The sequence below is a fragment of the Urtica dioica genome, chromosome 1, assembly GCF_054948205.1.
Source record: "Urtica dioica subsp. dioica isolate 48M chromosome 1, U.dioica_male_clone48M_v1_H2, whole genome shotgun sequence".
In the NCBI taxonomy this organism is placed as follows: Eukaryota; Viridiplantae; Streptophyta; class Magnoliopsida; order Rosales; family Urticaceae; genus Urtica; species Urtica dioica.
In genome coordinates this window covers 17,454,860-17,474,373 of record NC_142756.1, presented here as the reverse complement: position 1 = coordinate 17,474,373, position 19,514 = coordinate 17,454,860, and the positions used below count along the sequence as shown (strand labels likewise).

General features: G+C 38.3%; 1 protein-coding gene across 1 annotated transcript; it reads right to left on the bottom strand.

Moving 5' to 3' along the window:
• Positions 1-7,830: 7,830 nt before the first annotated feature.
• Positions 7,831-9,755, bottom strand: LOC149407609 (uncharacterized). The gene is made up of 3 exons (XM_089621026.1): positions 9,103-9,755; positions 8,637-8,754; positions 7,831-7,944 (listed from the first exon to the last, which is right to left on the bottom strand). The coding sequence occupies exons 1-3, from the start codon at positions 9,753-9,755 to the stop codon at positions 7,831-7,833; spliced, it is 885 nt and encodes a 294-aa protein (XP_089477152.1).
• Positions 9,756-19,514: the final 9,759 nt, after the last annotated feature.

The window sequence follows — 19,514 nt, the reverse complement described above, 5'->3', positions numbered from 1 at the left end:
GCTCAGATCTCCCTAAATCTCGCGCGAGAGGAGCGTTTCTCGTCCGTCAGCTGTTCGTTTTTGCTCAAATCTCGTCGTCTTCCATCATTTCTACATGGTAAATGTTCAAACATGATTTTTATTTTTTTAAGTTGATTTTCGAATGGATTTTCTATGGCTGTGAGATGCGAGATTTCAATTATTGCCAATAACAAGTAATATATCCATGTTACCAAAAACAAAATCAAAATCGAAACAGAATTTCTGAAAATTGGGTAAGTTGGTGGGCCCACACTATCATGCGGCCCATCTTGGCCAATATATTCCTGCGGGTGGGAATAGTGGTCAGACCTCCAATTAAATATCAGTTTTTGTTTTTTCCGAGCAAAAGGTATCAATTTTTTTTAATAAAGTAATTGGATATTAGTTAACACTTAATTGTTTTGCATTTGAAGGGATGGCAATTTTTGTCTTGACAGAAACACACAATAATGGTTTTAAAAAAATTTAGATTTCAATAACTGATTTTTAATTAGTACAGAAACACTAACACGATTATGATTCGAAACAACACGATAATAATAGCATAAATACCAAAGGATCGACACAAATCACAATTATAATCAGGGGTAGAACCAAAAATTAAAGTCGAAGGTGTCTGGAGATACATATAATGTGTAATTTATTTCATAAAGATATCTAAATTAAATTGATAGAAAAAGTAATAATATCTCAAAATATATATTTGTTTAAATCAAAATACAAAACAACGTGATTTATATATAAAAAAAAATACTACGATATCCCTGAATAAATATTTAAATTATCTCTAACTAAATTAATTTGTAAGTAAATTCCTCTACACAAGTCAAAATAATGAAAACGCAAAAAAAAAGTTATAAAAATAAAATTATAATATAAATTTATACCTACACACAATGCACTATACCAACATAGATCCATATATAATATATAATCAACTCAAAAATGTCATTTAAATGAAGAAACAACATGGAATGAACAAAATTACAAGCATTCTAAAAAATTAGGCCACCGACCAAAAAATTACAAAAATGTATGGAGGGTAAAGAATGAACAAAATAAATTTTTAACACCACAAATACACAATTAGAAAAAAAAAATAAAGAAAAAATTAGACATGTGGACAAAATATATGCAAAATTCACAATTATGGAATTATTTTTAGGATTTTTTGTATGAACTAGCCATTTCAAACTTAGTGTTTAGCAAAATAGCAAATGTTTCATAAGTTAGTGAGTTTTAGCCACTTATAATGTAAAAGTACTAATATAGCTTTAATTATTTTAAAAATAATTAATCTAGGTTTCCAAAATTTTAATCCATGATACTTTCTGTATTAATCCACTATTAGATAAATCAGAAGAAGAAAAAGAAGAAGAAGATGACAAAAAATTTAATCATGCTTTCAAAATATTTAATCCGATCTTCGATAAACCAAAAGTAGACAAAGAAGAAGAAGAAGAAGAAGAAGAAGAAGAAGAAGTTAAAAACGTTAATATTGCTTTCAAATTATTTAATCCACTCTTCGATAAACCAAAAGTAGAAAAAGGAAAAGAAGAAGAAGAAGAAGAAGATGTCAAAATGTTTAATCATGGTTTAAAAAAATTTAATCCACTGTTCGATAACAAAAACACTCAAAACCAAAAACGGAAGAAGAAGAAGAAGAAGAAGAAGAAGAAGAAGAAGAAGAAAATGCGTGTCAAAATATTTAATCTTGCTTTCAAAAAATTCAATCCACTGTTCAATAACAAAAACTCTAAAAATCAAAAAACGGCAAAAACGGGAAACAATGATGGTGGTGGTGGTGATGACGATCGACATACGGCAATCTGGAGACTACCGAGCCCACTCACCGCCAAGCCCTAGAACTAAGAATTCCTCTCTCCGACCTCGATTTCCTTCCAACCTCGGCATCGCCATTGATGGCGCCGACAAGGTCGAACTTCATCGGAATAAGAGCAAGTTTTGCGTTGCTTCAAAGCGGGAGATTCCGAACCAGAGGAGCCAATTTCAGCTAAGTGGGGATCTAGGGATTTTGGGGGTTTCGACGACGTATGCTTGTAGGAGATCCATTGATTGGGGATTTAAGGGTTCCGACGGACTCATGCTTCGCCATGCCTGTCGAGGTCGTCCTGTTCTAGAGCTTCACTGCCCAGAGACTCCCTCACCTCTTCGACCACGCATGCGCCGGCGGCGTCCTCCGCCTTGCCAAGTCCCTCGCAAACCGACTCCTCCACCAGAGTCTTGCTCATCTGCTCCGAAAGCATGGCTGTCAACTTCTCCACCCCTCCCTTTTGCTGCACCACCTCACCTCCCAAGACCTCTTCAGCGACGAAGCCGCTGCCGTGGTGGTCAGGCATGTGACGACCCGACTTTTCGGACCATCCTACTTATCTAACTTTTTAAGCCTTAAGAAAATTTGAGGAAATTTTTTTTTTAAACATAACTTGGAATATAAAGTTTGAATACTCATGACCTAAAAATAAATTTTCATTTAAAAACTTGGTGAACTAAAACAACAACAAAAAATCGAAGTTGCATAATCGAAATTAAAACAAAAAAAATACCATTGTAGATAATACCATAAAGAAAGTCATAACTTTTAACGGAATTGAATTGCATAATTTAAACCATGAAAAATAAACCCTTGGGTTTGGATTATTTAAAAACTGAAAGCAAAGTGGAAGTCTTTTATTTTCGAAAACGGTAACCATAACTCAACCATCTCGTTGTCGCCGCCGCTGATTCACCCTCCTCATGTGTTCATATGTTGTTAATCTACAACACGCATGTATATACATAGAGTGAGCTAACGCTCAGCGAGAATAACTATAACTCACAAAACATAAGTAATAAAAATGCATGAACCGGTTATTAGTATTTTCATTTAAACCGTGACATGAGATACCCTATTAAAAGTCTATCGTATTTTAATTCGGGGGTCCCCTAGAGAAGCCGTACCGATTTCAGTGTACACTTTGGAAACGAACCATGAGGCTGCGACCTCCCATAGAATGCCCCGTCACATACATAAACGTATGAGGAACTCTCTATGTGAGCCCGTAATTCGGCTGAAGAAATTCCTCTAGTTACTTTTGTAGTTTGAGGCGGTACGACTCTCTTGCTTACTTAACTTATTAATTTTGTTTATTACGTTAAATGCATGAGCGACATAAGATATAAACATACTTGATAACATAGCTAGAAAAATAAGACGTGCTATAGATATTCTAATACACAGCATAAGATAACATAAACTCACATATCGTCATGTCATATCATATCAAACACATTCCGAACAATCACACACACAAAAATAATGATTTTTGAAACCACGGAAAGCGTTTTAAGAAACGATGTTTCATTGAATCCGAACCAGATAGAAGAAATACATACCCTTTTTTTTCAATGATTGAGTTGTCTATCTAGGGCTGCGAATTTTCAAAGAAAAAGAGAAACGGAAGAAAGATGACTGAGAGAAAGTGTTAAAAAAAAAGGATTTGATGTAATATATAAGGCTTGATTAAACTCTAAAAGCTCAAACCTAATCATACTCTTGATATATTAATTATTATTTTTCTTATACATAAATATATATGTTATGTACGCTGACTTATAGTATAATATTATATTATATTATATTATATTATATGATACAATATATTAAATAATAATATATACATAATCACCATTTATACATACGTACATATAATAATAACAGATTAATCTTAAGTATATATATAATATATATAATCATATAATATATATAACATATATATACATAACTTAGTTATATATATAATTTATATACAATATATATATCCATAATTTATAATATAAAGAGTATATTAAAATTCAAAAACACACTAAAGCACACGTAAAAATTAAAACTTCAAAAACTACCACATAAATAAATCATTCACTACTACTTTACTAAAAAAAATACTAACGTCACTCGACACAAATATTTTAACCTATTAATTAAGCTTAAAATTTGGGATTTCACAGGGAACCCCTCCGTCGCGTCGGAGAGACCACTGTTCCGACTGGTTTCCGCGTCCTCAGACGAGAGGATTGTTGAAGAGGATTGTCGACCATATCCCTCGCCGAAGAATGATGAATCGGGCTGTATCTCTATTCTTTCACACGCGGTTCACATAAGGGTATTTTTGGGTATTTTAAATTTTGGGCTACTTTGCCTCAACTTTGAAAAATTTGGCTATATTGACAAACTCAAACTTAAAATTAGCTATTTAGCAGCATCACCTTTATTTTAAAGACAAATGAGGTATATATGAAATTTATAAAAAAAAAAAATGAAATGAATATGAAATTTTATAAAATAGATGAGGTAGTTATAAAATTTTATAAAATTAAAAACATTTAAGAATTTACGATATGAAAATAAGGTATTTAGGAAATTTTCCCCGTGGTCAATGCGGATCCACCTCTGATTATGACAAACTAATCCAATTATGACCAATCAAACACAATAAATAAAGTGATTTAAAATAGCTATAAAAAAACAAAAAATATAAAATAGTAACTATGATAAAATAAAATTAGTTTTATGTCAATATATTAGAAAATATGATGAATAAACTTAACACAAAAGAGTTGTTATATTGTTGACCTGTAAAATTAGTACAACAATATCTCACGAAAATACACAGACTCCGAGTACGAGGACTCCGAGTACAGAGGTGATTTAGGCAAGACTTTCTCTTTATACAGACGAATCTAATACAAGAGAGCAGTGTTTTCTAGAGATTCCAAGTGAAAGAAAGTGTGTAAAAAAAAGTACGTGCTTCGTTCTGTGCCGCGTCTTCTATTTATACTCGTCTGGTGTAGCTTCGTGGTCGTGTCTTTTACGGTTATTCTGAGGAACGTGGGGTGATCAATCCCACGTTCTGGACGGTTTTGGGTAACTGCCTCTCGCTGAGGTGGACGGTTAATACTCTTCGTATGGTTCCTGAACCGTCAAGGTGTGCGTTTTAGAGTCTGAAACATGTTTTCTATTGATTTTGACTAGTCTTTGACCCACGTTCTTCTCTTCTCTTCGAAGTTCTGATCGGTGGGTTTCGTTCTTAACTTATGAACCGTTCGTTCCTTTTCAATGGATAGCCCTTGGGTTTACTTAACCTGAGCTCGGTGCTGGATTCTTCTCGCTGCTTGGTAGTCTGACTACCCTGCTCGGAGTCTGACTAATTTATCCCGTAATAGCTGCCCTCCAGTTTCTTAGTTTTTTTAGCAAAAATGGTAAGGAACTATTTCGGTCTGCTTCGTGACCGTGTTCATCTTTGCTTACTTGTCTCGGGAAGATCCGAGTAGAATTCTTCATTCTTTTGTTCTTTTTGCAGGACGACGTCGTTTGTCATTTGGCATTACTGTACCGTAGCGTCTTTTTGCTTCGACGGTCAGATGTGTTTGGCTTCTTGGACAAGCTTAATCCTTGCCGTTCGTGAGGTCTTTATATAAGGCATTTTCTCAACTTTTGACTTCATTTCGCTTTTTCTTCTAAATTTTAGTCTCAGAGCGTTCTCGGCTTGATCTGCTTATTCAGATTGTGCGCTTAGCTCTCTCACTTTTGCTCGGATCTTCCGATCTTCAATCTCGCGGGTAAGGTCTTTTTATCATTGATCTGATACATTCCTTTTGTTTTAAGATCGTTATTCGGCGATCGGTATTTCCTTCATTTCTCGTATTCGGACCCTTCGGACTTTAGGGATCTTAGTTTCTCAGCTTCATTAGGGCTATGGGAGGACTTGCGCGTCCTGATCTAAGCTTTGATCCTCGCGTCGTTCGGCGATCGGAGCCTGATCCCGATAGCGTTACTTTGTTGGATGGGTCCAAGTTTCCTTTCCTCAGGAGTCTCGTTTGGTATCATGTCCCAGAGATCGGATGGGACCGCCCTGTTATGGCATATGATGAATCATGCGTGTATCCCAGTCCTGAGTCCGAGGGGGTTGATAACGAGAAAAAGGTTTTTGACTCGTCTTCCCTGTCGTGTAGGGACACCATGGTTGTGGAGATATCGTCTTCGTCCGCTTCTTCGAGGGAGAGCGGGTCGGAATCTCGTGATACGATGAGCCTTTCTCTTTCGCAAGACCGAGGAGAGGGCTGTTCTCAAGGTATTCTGGGTCCAAGTGGGAGGACCTTTGGGGTTGATCTTCCAGAGGAAGAGGATGAGGCCTTGGTCTTTGAACGGAAAGAGGGCCAGTTTTCGGCCAAGGTTTGGACTTCTCGGGTTACCGAGAAATATATACGAGAACTGAGGGAGGAATTTAAGATAGCCGAGGGGATTATCATTTCGGCGCCCTTGGAACATGAAAGGGCCGATCAGCCTCCAGCCGGGAAAGTAGCGTTCAATAGGGCTATTTTGAACGTGATCGGAGGGTTGCCGATGCATCCTCTAATTTCCCAGTTTGTTTCCGACCTGGGTTGTTCCCCTACCCAGCTCGTCCCCAATGTGTATAAGATTTTTGTTGGGATGGCTGTACTATGGGCTAAGGTCTATGATCGCCCTGTTACTTTGCAAGATTTTTCGCTGTATTATTCGTTTAAGTCGGCTCCAGGGCAGCATGGCTACTATTATGCTCGGGCCAATGATGATCAGTCAAAGGTGGTTACCCGCCTTCCATCCAGCCAGAAAAATTGGAAGGACCATTTCTTTTGGGTTGAAGGGAATGCCTCTTATGAGAGGTGCCCATAAGAGCTTCGTTCTCGGAACTGGGTGTGACTCTGGTTCAGAATTTTTATTTGATAAACCGGATCAGGTTTTTGTTCTGGTTTTCTCATATGTTCATATTTGGTTCTAGGTTCCCTTCCACAGTATCCCGAGGACGAGCGGCCACTCCACTCAGAGATCTTTGATATTTCGGAGGCTGATCGGTCGACGTTTGTGCTGTCGGACCCAGACTTGCTCGAGGAATACTATTATTATCCCTACTCGAGTGAGCATTTTATTCGCCTTTTATCAAGTCGCCTATGTTCAAATTTTTCTCGTTCTTACTCTTTTTGTTTCTTAACAGAAATTGCACGTATGGCAAAGAAGAGACCCGCTCCCGAGCAGGTTCCTCCTAACCCGAAACGTACTAAAGCTTCCAAAGCTTCGGCTGCTAGTAAGCGGGCGACCGCGTCTGCCTCAAAGGCTTCGGAACTTCCGAGCCCGGCCGAACCCTCTTCTGCGTCCGACCACCTGAATCCGATTGTTACCTTCCTGCGTGAGCGTCTTCCTGCCGAGAGGGCCCAAGCGGTTCTCGGGTCTGAGCCTTTAGAGAGGCTTAACCAGGTCACCGACTCCGCAGTTTCGGTACGTTTTTACTCAACTAGTCGGTGTCTCTTTCCTTTCCTTAACCAATTTTGTAACTTGACCTTTTGTTTACTATAGGTTTTCGTTGTTGTGGTCGGCCTTGTCGGATCACTGGGCTCCGAGCTCACGTCTTTGAGACAACGGAACGATCGTTTCCTCAAGGAGAGGGATGTGGCCAGGGACGAGACAGTGAAGACCCGATCGGAGCTCGCGGCGCTCACGCAGAAATTCCAAGCAGATCTCGAGGCTGCTCGTTTGGCGGCGGTGGAAGAATACAAAGCTTCCGAGGATTATCGCAACATGCGCGATGACCTTTATGCCGCTGGGATGAACGAGGCCGTTCGGATCCTTGGCCCGAAGAATCCTACTTTGGATACTACGGACCTTGATGAGGACTCGGAATCAAGAGCTAGCGATGACGCGGATGGGGGAGCCGATCAGGAGTAGATTTATATATATATATATATATATATATATATATTTTTGTATTCTGTTTTTCAGCTAACCCGCTTGGGTTTTGAACAATTGATCCGTGGTCGGATCTTTATGTAATTTTGGTTAAACCGCTCGGGTTTTGGACAATCGATCCTTGGTCGGATCTCTGTTTCTGACTTCGACAAGAAAAATCAAAAAGTATTTTCGAATTTTGGCAAAGTAAAGTATAACTAGGTCTATTTAAATTTTAAGTTTTCTAAACAACTGTTTGCTAGTTAACCAGCCGCCCAGTTTACTTTGTTGAAATTATACAAGCAATGTGATTTAATTCCGAGTAGAGAAACAAAAGATAATTTCGAGTAGAAGAATTGCTTGAAATCATAAGTACGTGATTACTTGAAATTATAACTAATTCCGAGTAGAAGATCGAAAGAAAAACAATTACTTGAAATTATAAGTACGCGCGACCAAGCCGCTTTTTGAAATTGTAAACATAATACATGCGACCAAGCCGCTTTTTGAAAATGTAATCGCGATACACGCGACCAAGCCGTTTTTTTGAAAATTTAACGAGTAAAAAACTTAAACGTAAAATCGGCGAAGGTGCTCAGCATTCCAGGGGTTTTTCTCCATATCGCCGCTCAACTGTTGTAGTCGGTAGGCCCCGTTTCCGAAGTCTTCTCGGATGATGTAGGATCCTTCCCAGTTTGCGTTGAAGGCTCCTTCCTGGTGGATTTTGGTGTGGAGAAAAACTCTTCCTGTTGAAATACCGAGAAACCTTTTGTTGGTTAGCTAGATTTCTCAATCTGGCATTTTCTCTTTTTTCCTCTAACAGGTCTAGACTAATTTCAAGCATGTCGTTGTTTACCTTTGTTGAGTAATTTTCTCTTCTCATTGTTGGTATTAAGACGTCGGTCGGTATGGCCGCGTCGGAACCGTATGCGAGGGAGAAAGGCGTTTCGCCAGTTGCGGAGTGCTCGGTGGTCCTGTATGACCAGAGGACTTCTTGGAGCATATCTACCCACTCTGACTTTTGCTCGTCTAACTTCGTTTTCATGCCGTGTTTTATTGTTTTGTTGACGGCCTCCACCAATCCGTTGGACTGTGGTCTGACTGGTGTAGAAAAAACTTTGTTAATGCCATATTTTTCACAAAAGCCTTTGAAGGAATCACAGTCGAACTGAGTTCCGTGGTCGGATACAATTTTGACTGGTATTCCAAACCGAGTAATGATATTTTTCCATACGAATTTCTCAATTGCATGGGCCGTTATTTTATTTAAGGGCTCAGCTTCAACCCATTTTGAAAAATAATCGATGGCTACAATCGCGTACGTGTATCCGCCTCGGCCTGTTGGCAAAGCTCCGATTAGGTCTATTCCCCATTCTGCGAACGGGATCAGGCATGAGAGAGAGATGAGGGGATTAGGTGGAAGCCTCGGTATGTTTGAAAACTTTTGACACTTGACGCATCTTTGCGTCATGTGCCGAGCATCGGTCTTTAATGTTGGCCAGTAGAGTCCCTGTCGGATGATCTTTTGTGCCAATGCTTCGCATCCGATGTGACTTCCGCATATCCCTTCATGGATTTCTCTGAGAGTGTACTCGGCTTCGTCTTCATCTAGGCATTTGAGTAGAGCTCGGGAAAATCCCCTTTTGTAGAGATTCTGACCTTCGAGGAAATATCGGGCAGCTCTGAACTTCAAACTTCTAGCCTCATTTTTCTCTTTGGGTAGAGTTCTGTGCTGCAAGTATTCCCTGATCGGAGCTTGCCAAGACTTTCGTCGCTCGACCTGAAGCACATGGGGGGCTTGCTCAATGCTGGGCTGCCCAATTTTGATCACTGGGATTGACTCCGAGTCTGATCCTTGAGTGGCGTGCTTTGCTAATGTGTCGGCCTCTTCGTTCTTGGCCCTTGGGACTTGGGTGATCTCGCAAAGTTCGAATTTGCTTGCTAGGTTTCTAGCTTTCTCGGCATATAGCGACATCTTTTCGCCTTTTGCCTGAAATTCACATTTCATTTGATTAACAATTAACTGAGAATCCGAATATACTTTGAGCTTTTTTATTTCTAAATCTTTTTCTATTTGTAGCCCATGTATCATAGCTTCGTACTCAGCTTCATTGTTCGAAGTATTAAAATCGAATTTTAAAGCGAATTTTACCTTGTCTCCTTCTGGACGGGATAGCGCAATTCCGACCCCGGACCCCTTTTCGTTTACTGCTCCGTCTACATACATGTCCCAAATCGGGAATTCAACTGGCCTGTATGTGAATTCTGCAATGAAGTCAGCGACTGTCTGCCCTTTAATTGCTGGTCGGGGGCTGTAAGTGTATGTCATATTGTGTCAACTCAATTGACCATTTCATTAGCCTTCCGGACACGTCAGACTTTTGCAGCACCTGGCGCAGTGGGAAATTGGTGAGGACCGTAATCGGATGTGCGAGGAAGTAGTGTTTTAGCTTCCGAGAAGCAGTGATGAGGGCGAAAGCTAGCTTTTCGAGTTCCGGGTATCTTCCTTCCGCCTCGTTAAGGCGCCGCGAAGTATAATAAACCGGGACCTGGTGTTTTCCCTCATTCTTGATCAGCGCTGAACTTACTGCATGTTCCGAGACGGCTAGGTAGATCTCCAGGGGCTCTCCTTCCTGCACTTTCCTTAAAGTCGGAGGCCATGCCAAGTGTTCCTTTAGAGATTCGAAGCTCTCGTCGCACTGCTTGGTCCATTCAAATTCCTTGGAGCCTCTGAGTATATTGAAGAAATGAATACTTTGGTCGGTAGACCGAGAGATAAAGCGACTTAATGCAGCTATGCATCCTGTCAGTTTTTGCACTTCTTTGATGTTTCGTGGTGGTCTCATGTTCCATAGGGCTGTGATCTTTTCTGGATTCACTTCAATGCCTCGTTCATGAATGATGAAACCTAAGAATTTACCTGCAGAGACACCAAACGTACATTTTAGAGGGTTTAGTTTCATGCGATATTGCCTTAAAAGTTCGAATGATCTTCTAAGATCATTCGTATGTTCAACTATTTTTCGGCTTTTAACTAATAAGTCATCGATGTATGCTTCCATCGTAATCCCGAGCAATTCGGCGAACATTCGATTTACTAATCTTTGATATGTTGCTCCAGCATTTTTTAACCCGAAAAGCATTACCGTGTAACAGTATAGCCCCCGATCAGTTATGAATGCCGTGTGGTCCTGGTCGGGACCATACATAGGGATTTGATTGTAGCCAGAGTAGGCATCCATGAAACTTAGGATTTCATGGCCTGCCGTGGCATCTACTAACTGATCTATTCTCGGCATAGGAAAACTATCCTTAGGGCAAGCCTTGTTCAGATCTGTAAAATCTACACAAGTTCTCCATTTCCCGTTAGGTTTCTTGACCAGGACGGGGTTGGCTACCCATTTAGGATATTTAGTTTCTTTTATTGATCCGTTAGAAATCAGTTTGTCTACTTCTTCTTTTAGAGCAGTATACCTTTCGGAGTTTAAAGCCCTTCTCTTTTGTCTGATAGGTTTTTCTTTAGGATCTATATTTAACCTATGACATGCTATTTGAGGATCTATCCCCGTCATGTCGGACTGTGACCAGGCAAATATATCTAAGCTATTAGATAGGAGAGTAATTAAGTTACTTTTGGTACCTGATTCAAGATATTTTCCAATCTTGAGCTTCTTCTCAGGTTGCTTTGGGTCTGGGGCGACTTCCTCGACTTTGTCTCCTGGGCCAATTTCTTCTCGGCTCGGGAGGCGTGGGTCAAAATCTGAGTCGATCATCATAACCTTGTGGACATCTTTGTCCTGACTCTCTTTGAGATAATTCGCATAGCAGCTCCTTGCGATAGCATGAGTTCCGACTACTTCACCTACCCCGTGCTCGGTAGGGAACTTCATCTTCAAATATTCTACCGACGCGACGGCCCCGAGGGACTGCAAGGTCGGCCTGCCAATGATCGCATTGAACGAAGATTTTCCGGGGACCACTATCCACGTTGTGTTGGTGGTTTTACTCCTCGGGTTCTCTCCCACAGTTATTGGGAGTGAGACTAATCCCTTAGGCTGGATTGAATCTCATGTGAAGCCATAGAGATTTTCAGGGGAAGGAGCCAACGCGTCTTGCTTAAGACCCATCTTATTGAACGTGTCTTCATAGAGCACGTCAGCAGCACTTCCAGTGTCCACCAAAATTCGATGTACATTCCTGTTGCCGATTAGAGCCGAAATGACCAATGGATCGTTGTGAGGATACATCACCCACCGAGCATCTTCTGCTGTAAAGGTGATAGGCTCCGAGCTAGATTTGGCTATCTTGTTAGGCCTCTGCTCGGCTGTAAACAAGATCTGCCGGGGTCCTGCGTAGGCTTCCCTTACATAGCTCTTTTGAGCGCTCCTTGAAGTTCCTCCCACATGTGGTCCTCCGACTATGAGTGAGATTTCGGCATACGCCTCACCTTTATGTTCCTCTTGTTCCCCTTGCTCGGCCTTGAATTTCTTCAACGCTCCTCTTCGGATTAGAGCTTCTATGGCTTCTTTGAGGTTGAAACAGTCGGCAGTGCGGTGACCGATGTCCGCGTGGAAAGCGCAATATTTTGTTTTATCTCTCTTTGAGATATCTTTCTTGATCGGCCTTGGCTTAGGGAAATCTTCCTTGTCCTGTGTAAGGCTAAATATATCCTCTATCGGGGCATTGAGCTTATGATATTTATCGAACTTACTGGAAAAAGGTTTCAGAGGTCCTGCTCCCGATCGGCTCTTCTTTGGTGGGAGGTTGTCCTCAGAATGTCGTTCCCTATGCTCTTCTCGGTAGCTCTTCGGCGGCTTTGCTTTTCTTGCCGCCAGCCTTGCTTCCTCCGCGTTGATATATTTCTGAGCTCTCTTCAGAAAATCGTTGTAATCCCTTGGACTAGTCTTCTGAAGTGACCACCAGAATTCTGATTCTGTTCGGACGCCAGAGGAGATCCCGAAGAGTTTAAAGTCTTCGTTCAGATCGTCAACTTGAAGAGCTTGTTCCGAATAGCGATTAATAAAATCTTTTAGAGACTCGTCATGGGCTTGTCTTACCGCCAGCAGTCTTTCTTTGGGAGTTTTCCCTGAGCTGGAGCCGACAAACTGTTCCATGAATTTTCTAGATAGCTGTTTCCAGGATCCTATGGAGTTTGGCTTTAATTTTCTATACCATCTTTTGGCTGAGCCAGTCAGAGTGATAGAGAAAGCTCTGCACATAACTTCTGGTCCGGCTCCTTGTAGCAGCATCCAAGAGGAAAATGTGTCTATATGGTCTCCCGGGTCGGTCTTTCCATCGTATACTGGGATGCTTGGCATCCTGAAACGATCAGGCAACGGATGTTCTAACACGCGGGCCGTGAAAGGGGAGATAGCTTCTCCGACTTTCGGAACAGACTCCTTCTGACCTAGGGCTACCTCTTCGATCCGACGTTCCAATCTTCTAAGATTTGTTTTGTTGGTGCTTGCACTGTCTTCGGTCTCCGAGCTTTCTAAGCTGTGCCTGAAAGTGCTTGAATGTCCTTTGTCCATGATGGGCTGGTACCGATCAGGAATCTTTTCCTGACTGTACTACTCCTTCTCGGACTCAGAATCATCTTCCATCCTCTCATACTGATCTCTAGCATGTTTCCGAGGTTTCTTAACCTGCGGATCTTGCCCGATGGGTTCTTTCCCTGATCGGTGTGAGGGCTCTTCATCTGGGATCACTATCGCGCTTCGCAGTGTGACCCTTTTCGCCTGCAGCCTTCTCTTCAATTCTCTGTTATTTGCCTCTAAGACCGAGAGACGCTCTTGCATCTGTCTGAATTGTTCTTCGAGGCTGGGTTCCGGAAGGAGTTCAGCTATTTCTTCCGAGGTGAGAGGCAGGGTGCGGTTATGGTGCTCTATCTCCGTCTCCTGGTTAGAGACGGCGTTCACGGGTGCGGACGAACTAGCCATATTCTTCAGCTGGTTGCCCTCCTTCTAGCGCCAACTGTTAACCTGTAAAATTAGTACAACAATATCTCACGAAAATACACAGACTCCGAGTACGAGGACTCCGAGTACAGAGGTGATTTAGGCAAGACTTTCTCTTTATACAGACGAATCTAATACAAGAGAGCAGTGTTTTCTAGAGATTCCAAGTGAAAGAAAGTGTGTAAAAAAAAGTCCGTGCTTCGTTCTGTGCCGCGTCTTCTATTTATACTCGTCTGGTGTAGCTTCGTGGTCGTGTCTTTGACGGTTATTCTGAGGAACGTGGGGTGATCAATCCCACGTTCTGGACGGTTTTGGGTAACTGCCTCTCGCTGAGGTGGACGGTTAATACTCTTCGTATGGTTCCTGAACCGTCAAGGTGTGCGTTTTAGAGTCTGAAACATGTTTTCTATTGATTTTGACTAGTCTTTGACCCACGTTCTTCTCTTCTCTTCGAAGTTCTGATCGGTGGGTTTCGTTCTTAACTTATGAACGGTTCGTTCCTTTTCAATGGATGGCCCTTGGGTTTACTTAACCTGAGCTCGGTGCTGGATTCTTCTCGCTGCTCGGTAGTCCGACTACCCTGCTCGGAGTCTGACTAATTTATCCCGTAACATATATATATATATATATATAAATATATATATATATATATATTTTCACGTAGACCAACCTATTCAAATTTTTTTTAATAAATTTTGATATTGTTCCGACATGAAATAAACTATATTTTTTTCAACATAAATTCACGTAGAAAAATATATAGTTGATACCAATTTACTTCACGAGAGATAATCTTTGGAGTTGTGTATAACAACTTATCGAATTAGTTATTTTCAATTTCTAATTCAGATGTATATATTGTAAATTAATTGTGTTCAATTACTAAGTCAACTAGTATATTTAGTGTTTTCATAACAATAGTGTCATCTAATTATATTGAACAGTTACAATTTATGTGAACAACCATTGAATTTTTGTATACCAATGTATCAAATTAGTTGTTTTCATTTACTAATTCAAATAGTATACATACTATAAATTAGTTTTTTTCACTTAATATATCTATCAATGTGTTTAGTGTTTTAGTAACAATAGCGTCATTAGATTATATTGAACACTCACAATTCACGAAGAATAACCTTTGAATCATATAGACGGTTTCCTCAATCGTTAAATAGTTTTTACATAAAAATACGATACATATATACAAAAATTGTCAATTAATTTTGACATTTTTATTTTTTAACTTTAATTATTACTTAACTACTATTTTAAGTATAAATTTTATATAGTTTTAGCATCAAATGTATGTAAAACTTTGATTTTTATTAAAATTATTTAATTTTAAAGAGTTATATTGAATTTATTAAATTTCAAATCGTCATATTCAATTTTATTTTATTTAAAGAGTCATAATCAAGTGGTACCTAGGATAGCCTAGTGGTAATTCCACACCACCTCCTGTGTGGAGGTCGTGGGTTCAATCCCCATGCAGCAAAGCTGCCTAAAAAAAAAAGAGTCATAATCAATTTTATTTCAGTTAAATATATCATATTTAGTTTAATTTCTATTTCTTTAAAGAAAAAAAATACTAATGTAAGGGTTTTAAATTTCCCCCGAAATTTGAATTCTCTCGTCTTATTGTTGATGTACCCGTTATAATATACCTAATTTAGAAAGCCAAAATCCTAAATCTCATATCAATTTCCAGGTTTCAACAACTCATTCTCAACTTAAAATTGATGAAGGTGACCATATTCCTCGGTATGTTAGTCCAAATTCAATGGAACTCAAATACCTCAGTTCTTCTTCGCCGTTGTCAGAGGCAAAGAATGAACAGACGCTCTTTATGTTAGATCCCACTGTAGGCCTTGCTCAATTCACGTAATACAAGTTAATCATTAATGAATACTAATACATGTACTTATTTAAATATAAACATAAACATTAATGAATAATATCATCTAAAATGACAAAACTAATTTCCTTTACATAAGAGGATAAAAACAAATTTGATAGAATAATAAAGAGATTTGTAAAGAAATAGCCACTTGAGGAGAGGCGTTCTAAAATATTAGCCCAAGTATCAGTTTATTAGGCAAATAGCTCCATATTAGACAAAGTACCAAAAATACCCTTCCTCAATATCCAAACTATCATCTTTCTCTCTGAATCGATCTTCTTTTTCAACTATGAGCTTTGACCCAAATTAAATGGCGATCTTTTCGATCCCGGCGACGATCTTCTCCGCGGCGATAATGGTGGTCCTAACGCGACGAACACGAACCGCATATACTCATCGCGATCTCTGATAGCTTCACTTTCGGAATCGTGTTCGGTCTCCGATGAGACTCGTGCCATCGGTCTCAGAGCTGTTCGTAGCTGAAAGAATCCATCTCAGAGCTGTTCAGCGAACTCCATCCCCACGCCGGGCGTCGCGTCCTCTCTAGCTCGCAAAGGCCAGCGCATCTTCCAACCCTAAGACCTGGATCGCCGTCGGGGTAGGCGTCGCCGGGATCGTCGTCATCATCGTAGCCGCCGAAAATCGCCGGAGAAGAAGAGCCGGAGTAATTAATCCGATCCACAGAGTGGATTTCGGAGCATTTGTCGAGAGATTCGAGCTCCTTCCGTTTCCTCAGCCGCCGCCCCCCGCCACCGCGCTTTCCCTCGCCGGCCTTACGTTCACCATCTCCGACATCTCTGGTTCTACTTCTCTGGAAATCTGATCTCGAGCTCTTCTCTCTTTGATTTGTTTTTTTTTTGTGCTTAGGGTTTTGAAACGTTTAACAGCTTTAAGGTGAAGGATTACTTGACCGGTTTCGGGAGCCGGGACTGGCGGCGGAGTCACCAGGTGGCGGAAAAGATGACGATAGCTATGATGGCGATGCTGAAGAATGGCGCCAAATATGTTGGAAGGACTGTCATGGGCGAGCTTGGCTATGGGTAAAAGAAAAGGCTTGTTTGCACATACATATCTCTCTATATATAGATAGAAAATTTAGTATTGATGTTTAAATTTGCTATCGAATTGGCTCAGATTGATGTTTAGAATTCCACTCGGTTGAATCAGTATTAGTGTCTGCTAAGAATGTAGCTTCAGATGTTTTTTTTTTTTCTGTTACAGATGCTTGTTTAAGTTCTACTATGAGTACCTGTGTTGAAAAGTCTTGTGTTCTGATATAAATAATTTATCATTGACCTTTTTTTTCGGCACCGTCGATTTTCATGATAAAATTATGAGAAGAGCGATATAACAGTAAATCGGATTTACTGTTATATTTACCATAGAAACGAATGATTTACTCAATGATTAATATGATTTTTTAGTCCTCGATTGTTCACGGAAATAATTAGTAAATCGTATTTACTGTTAGATTAACTAGTCATATTTACCATAGAAACGAATGATTTACTCAATGGTTAATATGATTTACTGTCGGATTGTTAGTCCTCGATTGTTCACAGAAATAATTAGTAAATCGTATTTACTGTTAGATTAACTAGTCATATTTACCATAGAAACGAATGATTTACTCAATGGTTAATATGATTTACTGTCGGATTGTTAGTCCTCGATTGTTCACGGAAATAATTAGTAAATCATATTTACTGTTAGATTAACTAGTCATATTTACCATAGAAACGAATGATTTACTCAATGGTTAATATGATTTACTGTCGGATTGTTAGTCCTCGATTGTTCACGGAGGTAATTAGTAAATCGTATTTACTGTTAGATTAACTAGTCCTCATCTCTGATATTTTTCCCGTTAGATTAACTACAAAATATTGCGGTAAATAAAATTTACTTTTGTTCTTGTTATGGTAAATAAGATTTACTGTTCTTCTTATTACGGTAAATAAAATTTATTGTTTTCTTGTAACGGTAAATAAGATTTACTATTGTTCTTGTTACAGTAAATAAGATTTACTATTATTCTTGTTACGACAAATAAGATTTAATGTAGTTTTTGTTATTGTTAATTAGATTTACTAATTTTTTTTGTTATGGATGATATTATTTACTATTATAGTTAATAATATTAACCTAAGGGTATAATTGGAATATTGAAATGTTGTCATGATAAATTGACTATTTTCTTAAATATGTTAATAGTTTGGCTATAATTTTAAAGTAGGGGTGTCATTTTGGCTAGTTCTTTAGCCGGCCCAATAATAAATAAAGTCAAAGCCACATTCACTAACATAATTTATAATTTACCCATAATTACTAGAATGCATGTCAATTTTTCCAAACTAAAATAAATAAGCTTCGGAACATTTATGGAAATTTCTAGTTGATGTTCCGATGAAATCATAAAACTATATTATTTAAATTATTAAAACTATGTAGAAAATTCTTTGCTTGTTTGGTTTTAACTTGTCTAAACATCCATAAAATCTAAAACAGGACGAAAGAGCTCAGCTAATGCACACTTAACTTAAAAATAAGCACTCATGAACTACATACAAATAATATATAATTTATATGTGGTTTAACAAGTAATTAAAGAAGGCATGGATACTCACCACATTTTATATGTTTTTTTTAGTTGTTGCTGTAAAAAAAAAATCATCGTTTTATTAGTTTAAATTAAATATGATGAAATTCAATATTTTCTTCAATGAAAGAGTTTAAAATAAAAAAAAAATGTTTTTTTTTACAATTAAATTTCACCCGTGTTTCTCGGAGATCGTCGGAGTTTGTTGAAATCCATGGAAGAGAGGGTAGAAATGAAAAAAAAAAAGATTTAGATTTAAATTTAAGTGATCTTAGAAGATATTTTTGTCAGAAATAAGAACATAAGTTCATTTTCAGATAGTTTTTTTTTAAATAAGAGGATATTGTTGATATTTTTATAATTATTAGGTCTAGTTTAAGAAAGATAAATCTCATTTTATAGACCTCAAAAGTGGAGACATATCAAGACTAAATCTCATAGTTGCAAAATATCTAAAACTGGAATTTTGACATAAATTTGAACAAAAATACTATTTCGGCCCATTTTTCCATCTTAAATCATTATATTTCATCGATAATCATCGGATTTCATCTGAAATCATCTTAAATTTTCGAATTTCATCGTAAAGAGCTATGGATTTTATCGGATTTCATCTTAAATCATCGGAATCATAAAAAAATCTCAAATTTAAAATCCTAACTTTCCTAAAACCGATCTAAATCAATCCAAATCATATAATAATCACCCTAATCATTATCAAAACTATTCTACAATATTTCAGCACGAAATAAAGATGAAAATATTATTATTTTGATCATTTTAAGAGTCAAAATCCTAAATTCGAAAGAAATAGAATATCATTTTGACTGGAAATGAGAGATAAAGTGAAACGAGAAAAATTGGGCTAAAATGTATTTTTGTCCGATTTAAGTAAAAAGTTCAATTTTAAATATTTTACAACTATGAAGTCTAATTTTGATATTTTTTACTTTTGAGGTCTACAAAATGAAATTCCTCTTAGAAAAAAAATGTATAAACCTGATTAGTGATTCCTCCTAACATTAAAAAATAATAAAAAAACAATATAGTTTAAAAAAGGGCCGGCTAAACAATTAGCCAAAATAACACCCATACTTTAAAATTATAGCCAAACTATTTATATATTTAGGAAAATAGCCAATTTATCATGACAACATTTCAATATTCCAATAATACCATTAAGTTAATATTATTAACTATCATAGTAAATAATATAATCCATAACAAAAAAAAAATAGTAAATCTAATTAACAATAACAAAAACTACAGTAAATC

Bases quoted from the DNA above. Each gene is read 5' to 3' on its own strand.
- LOC149407609 (XM_089621026.1), bottom strand. From the start codon at position 9,755: ATGTCGCTATATGCCGAGAAAGCTAGAAACCTAGCAAGCAAATTCGAA. The intron at 8,755-9,102 runs GTACGCGATTGT...CTGGTCATACAG, and splicing joins ACAGGCCGAGGCGGATACAC to GACCACCGAGCACTCCGCAA. The intron at 7,945-8,636 runs GTAAACAACGAC...TTCTTGTCGAAG, and splicing joins GAGAAAATTACTCAACAAAG to TCAGAAACAGAGATCCGACC.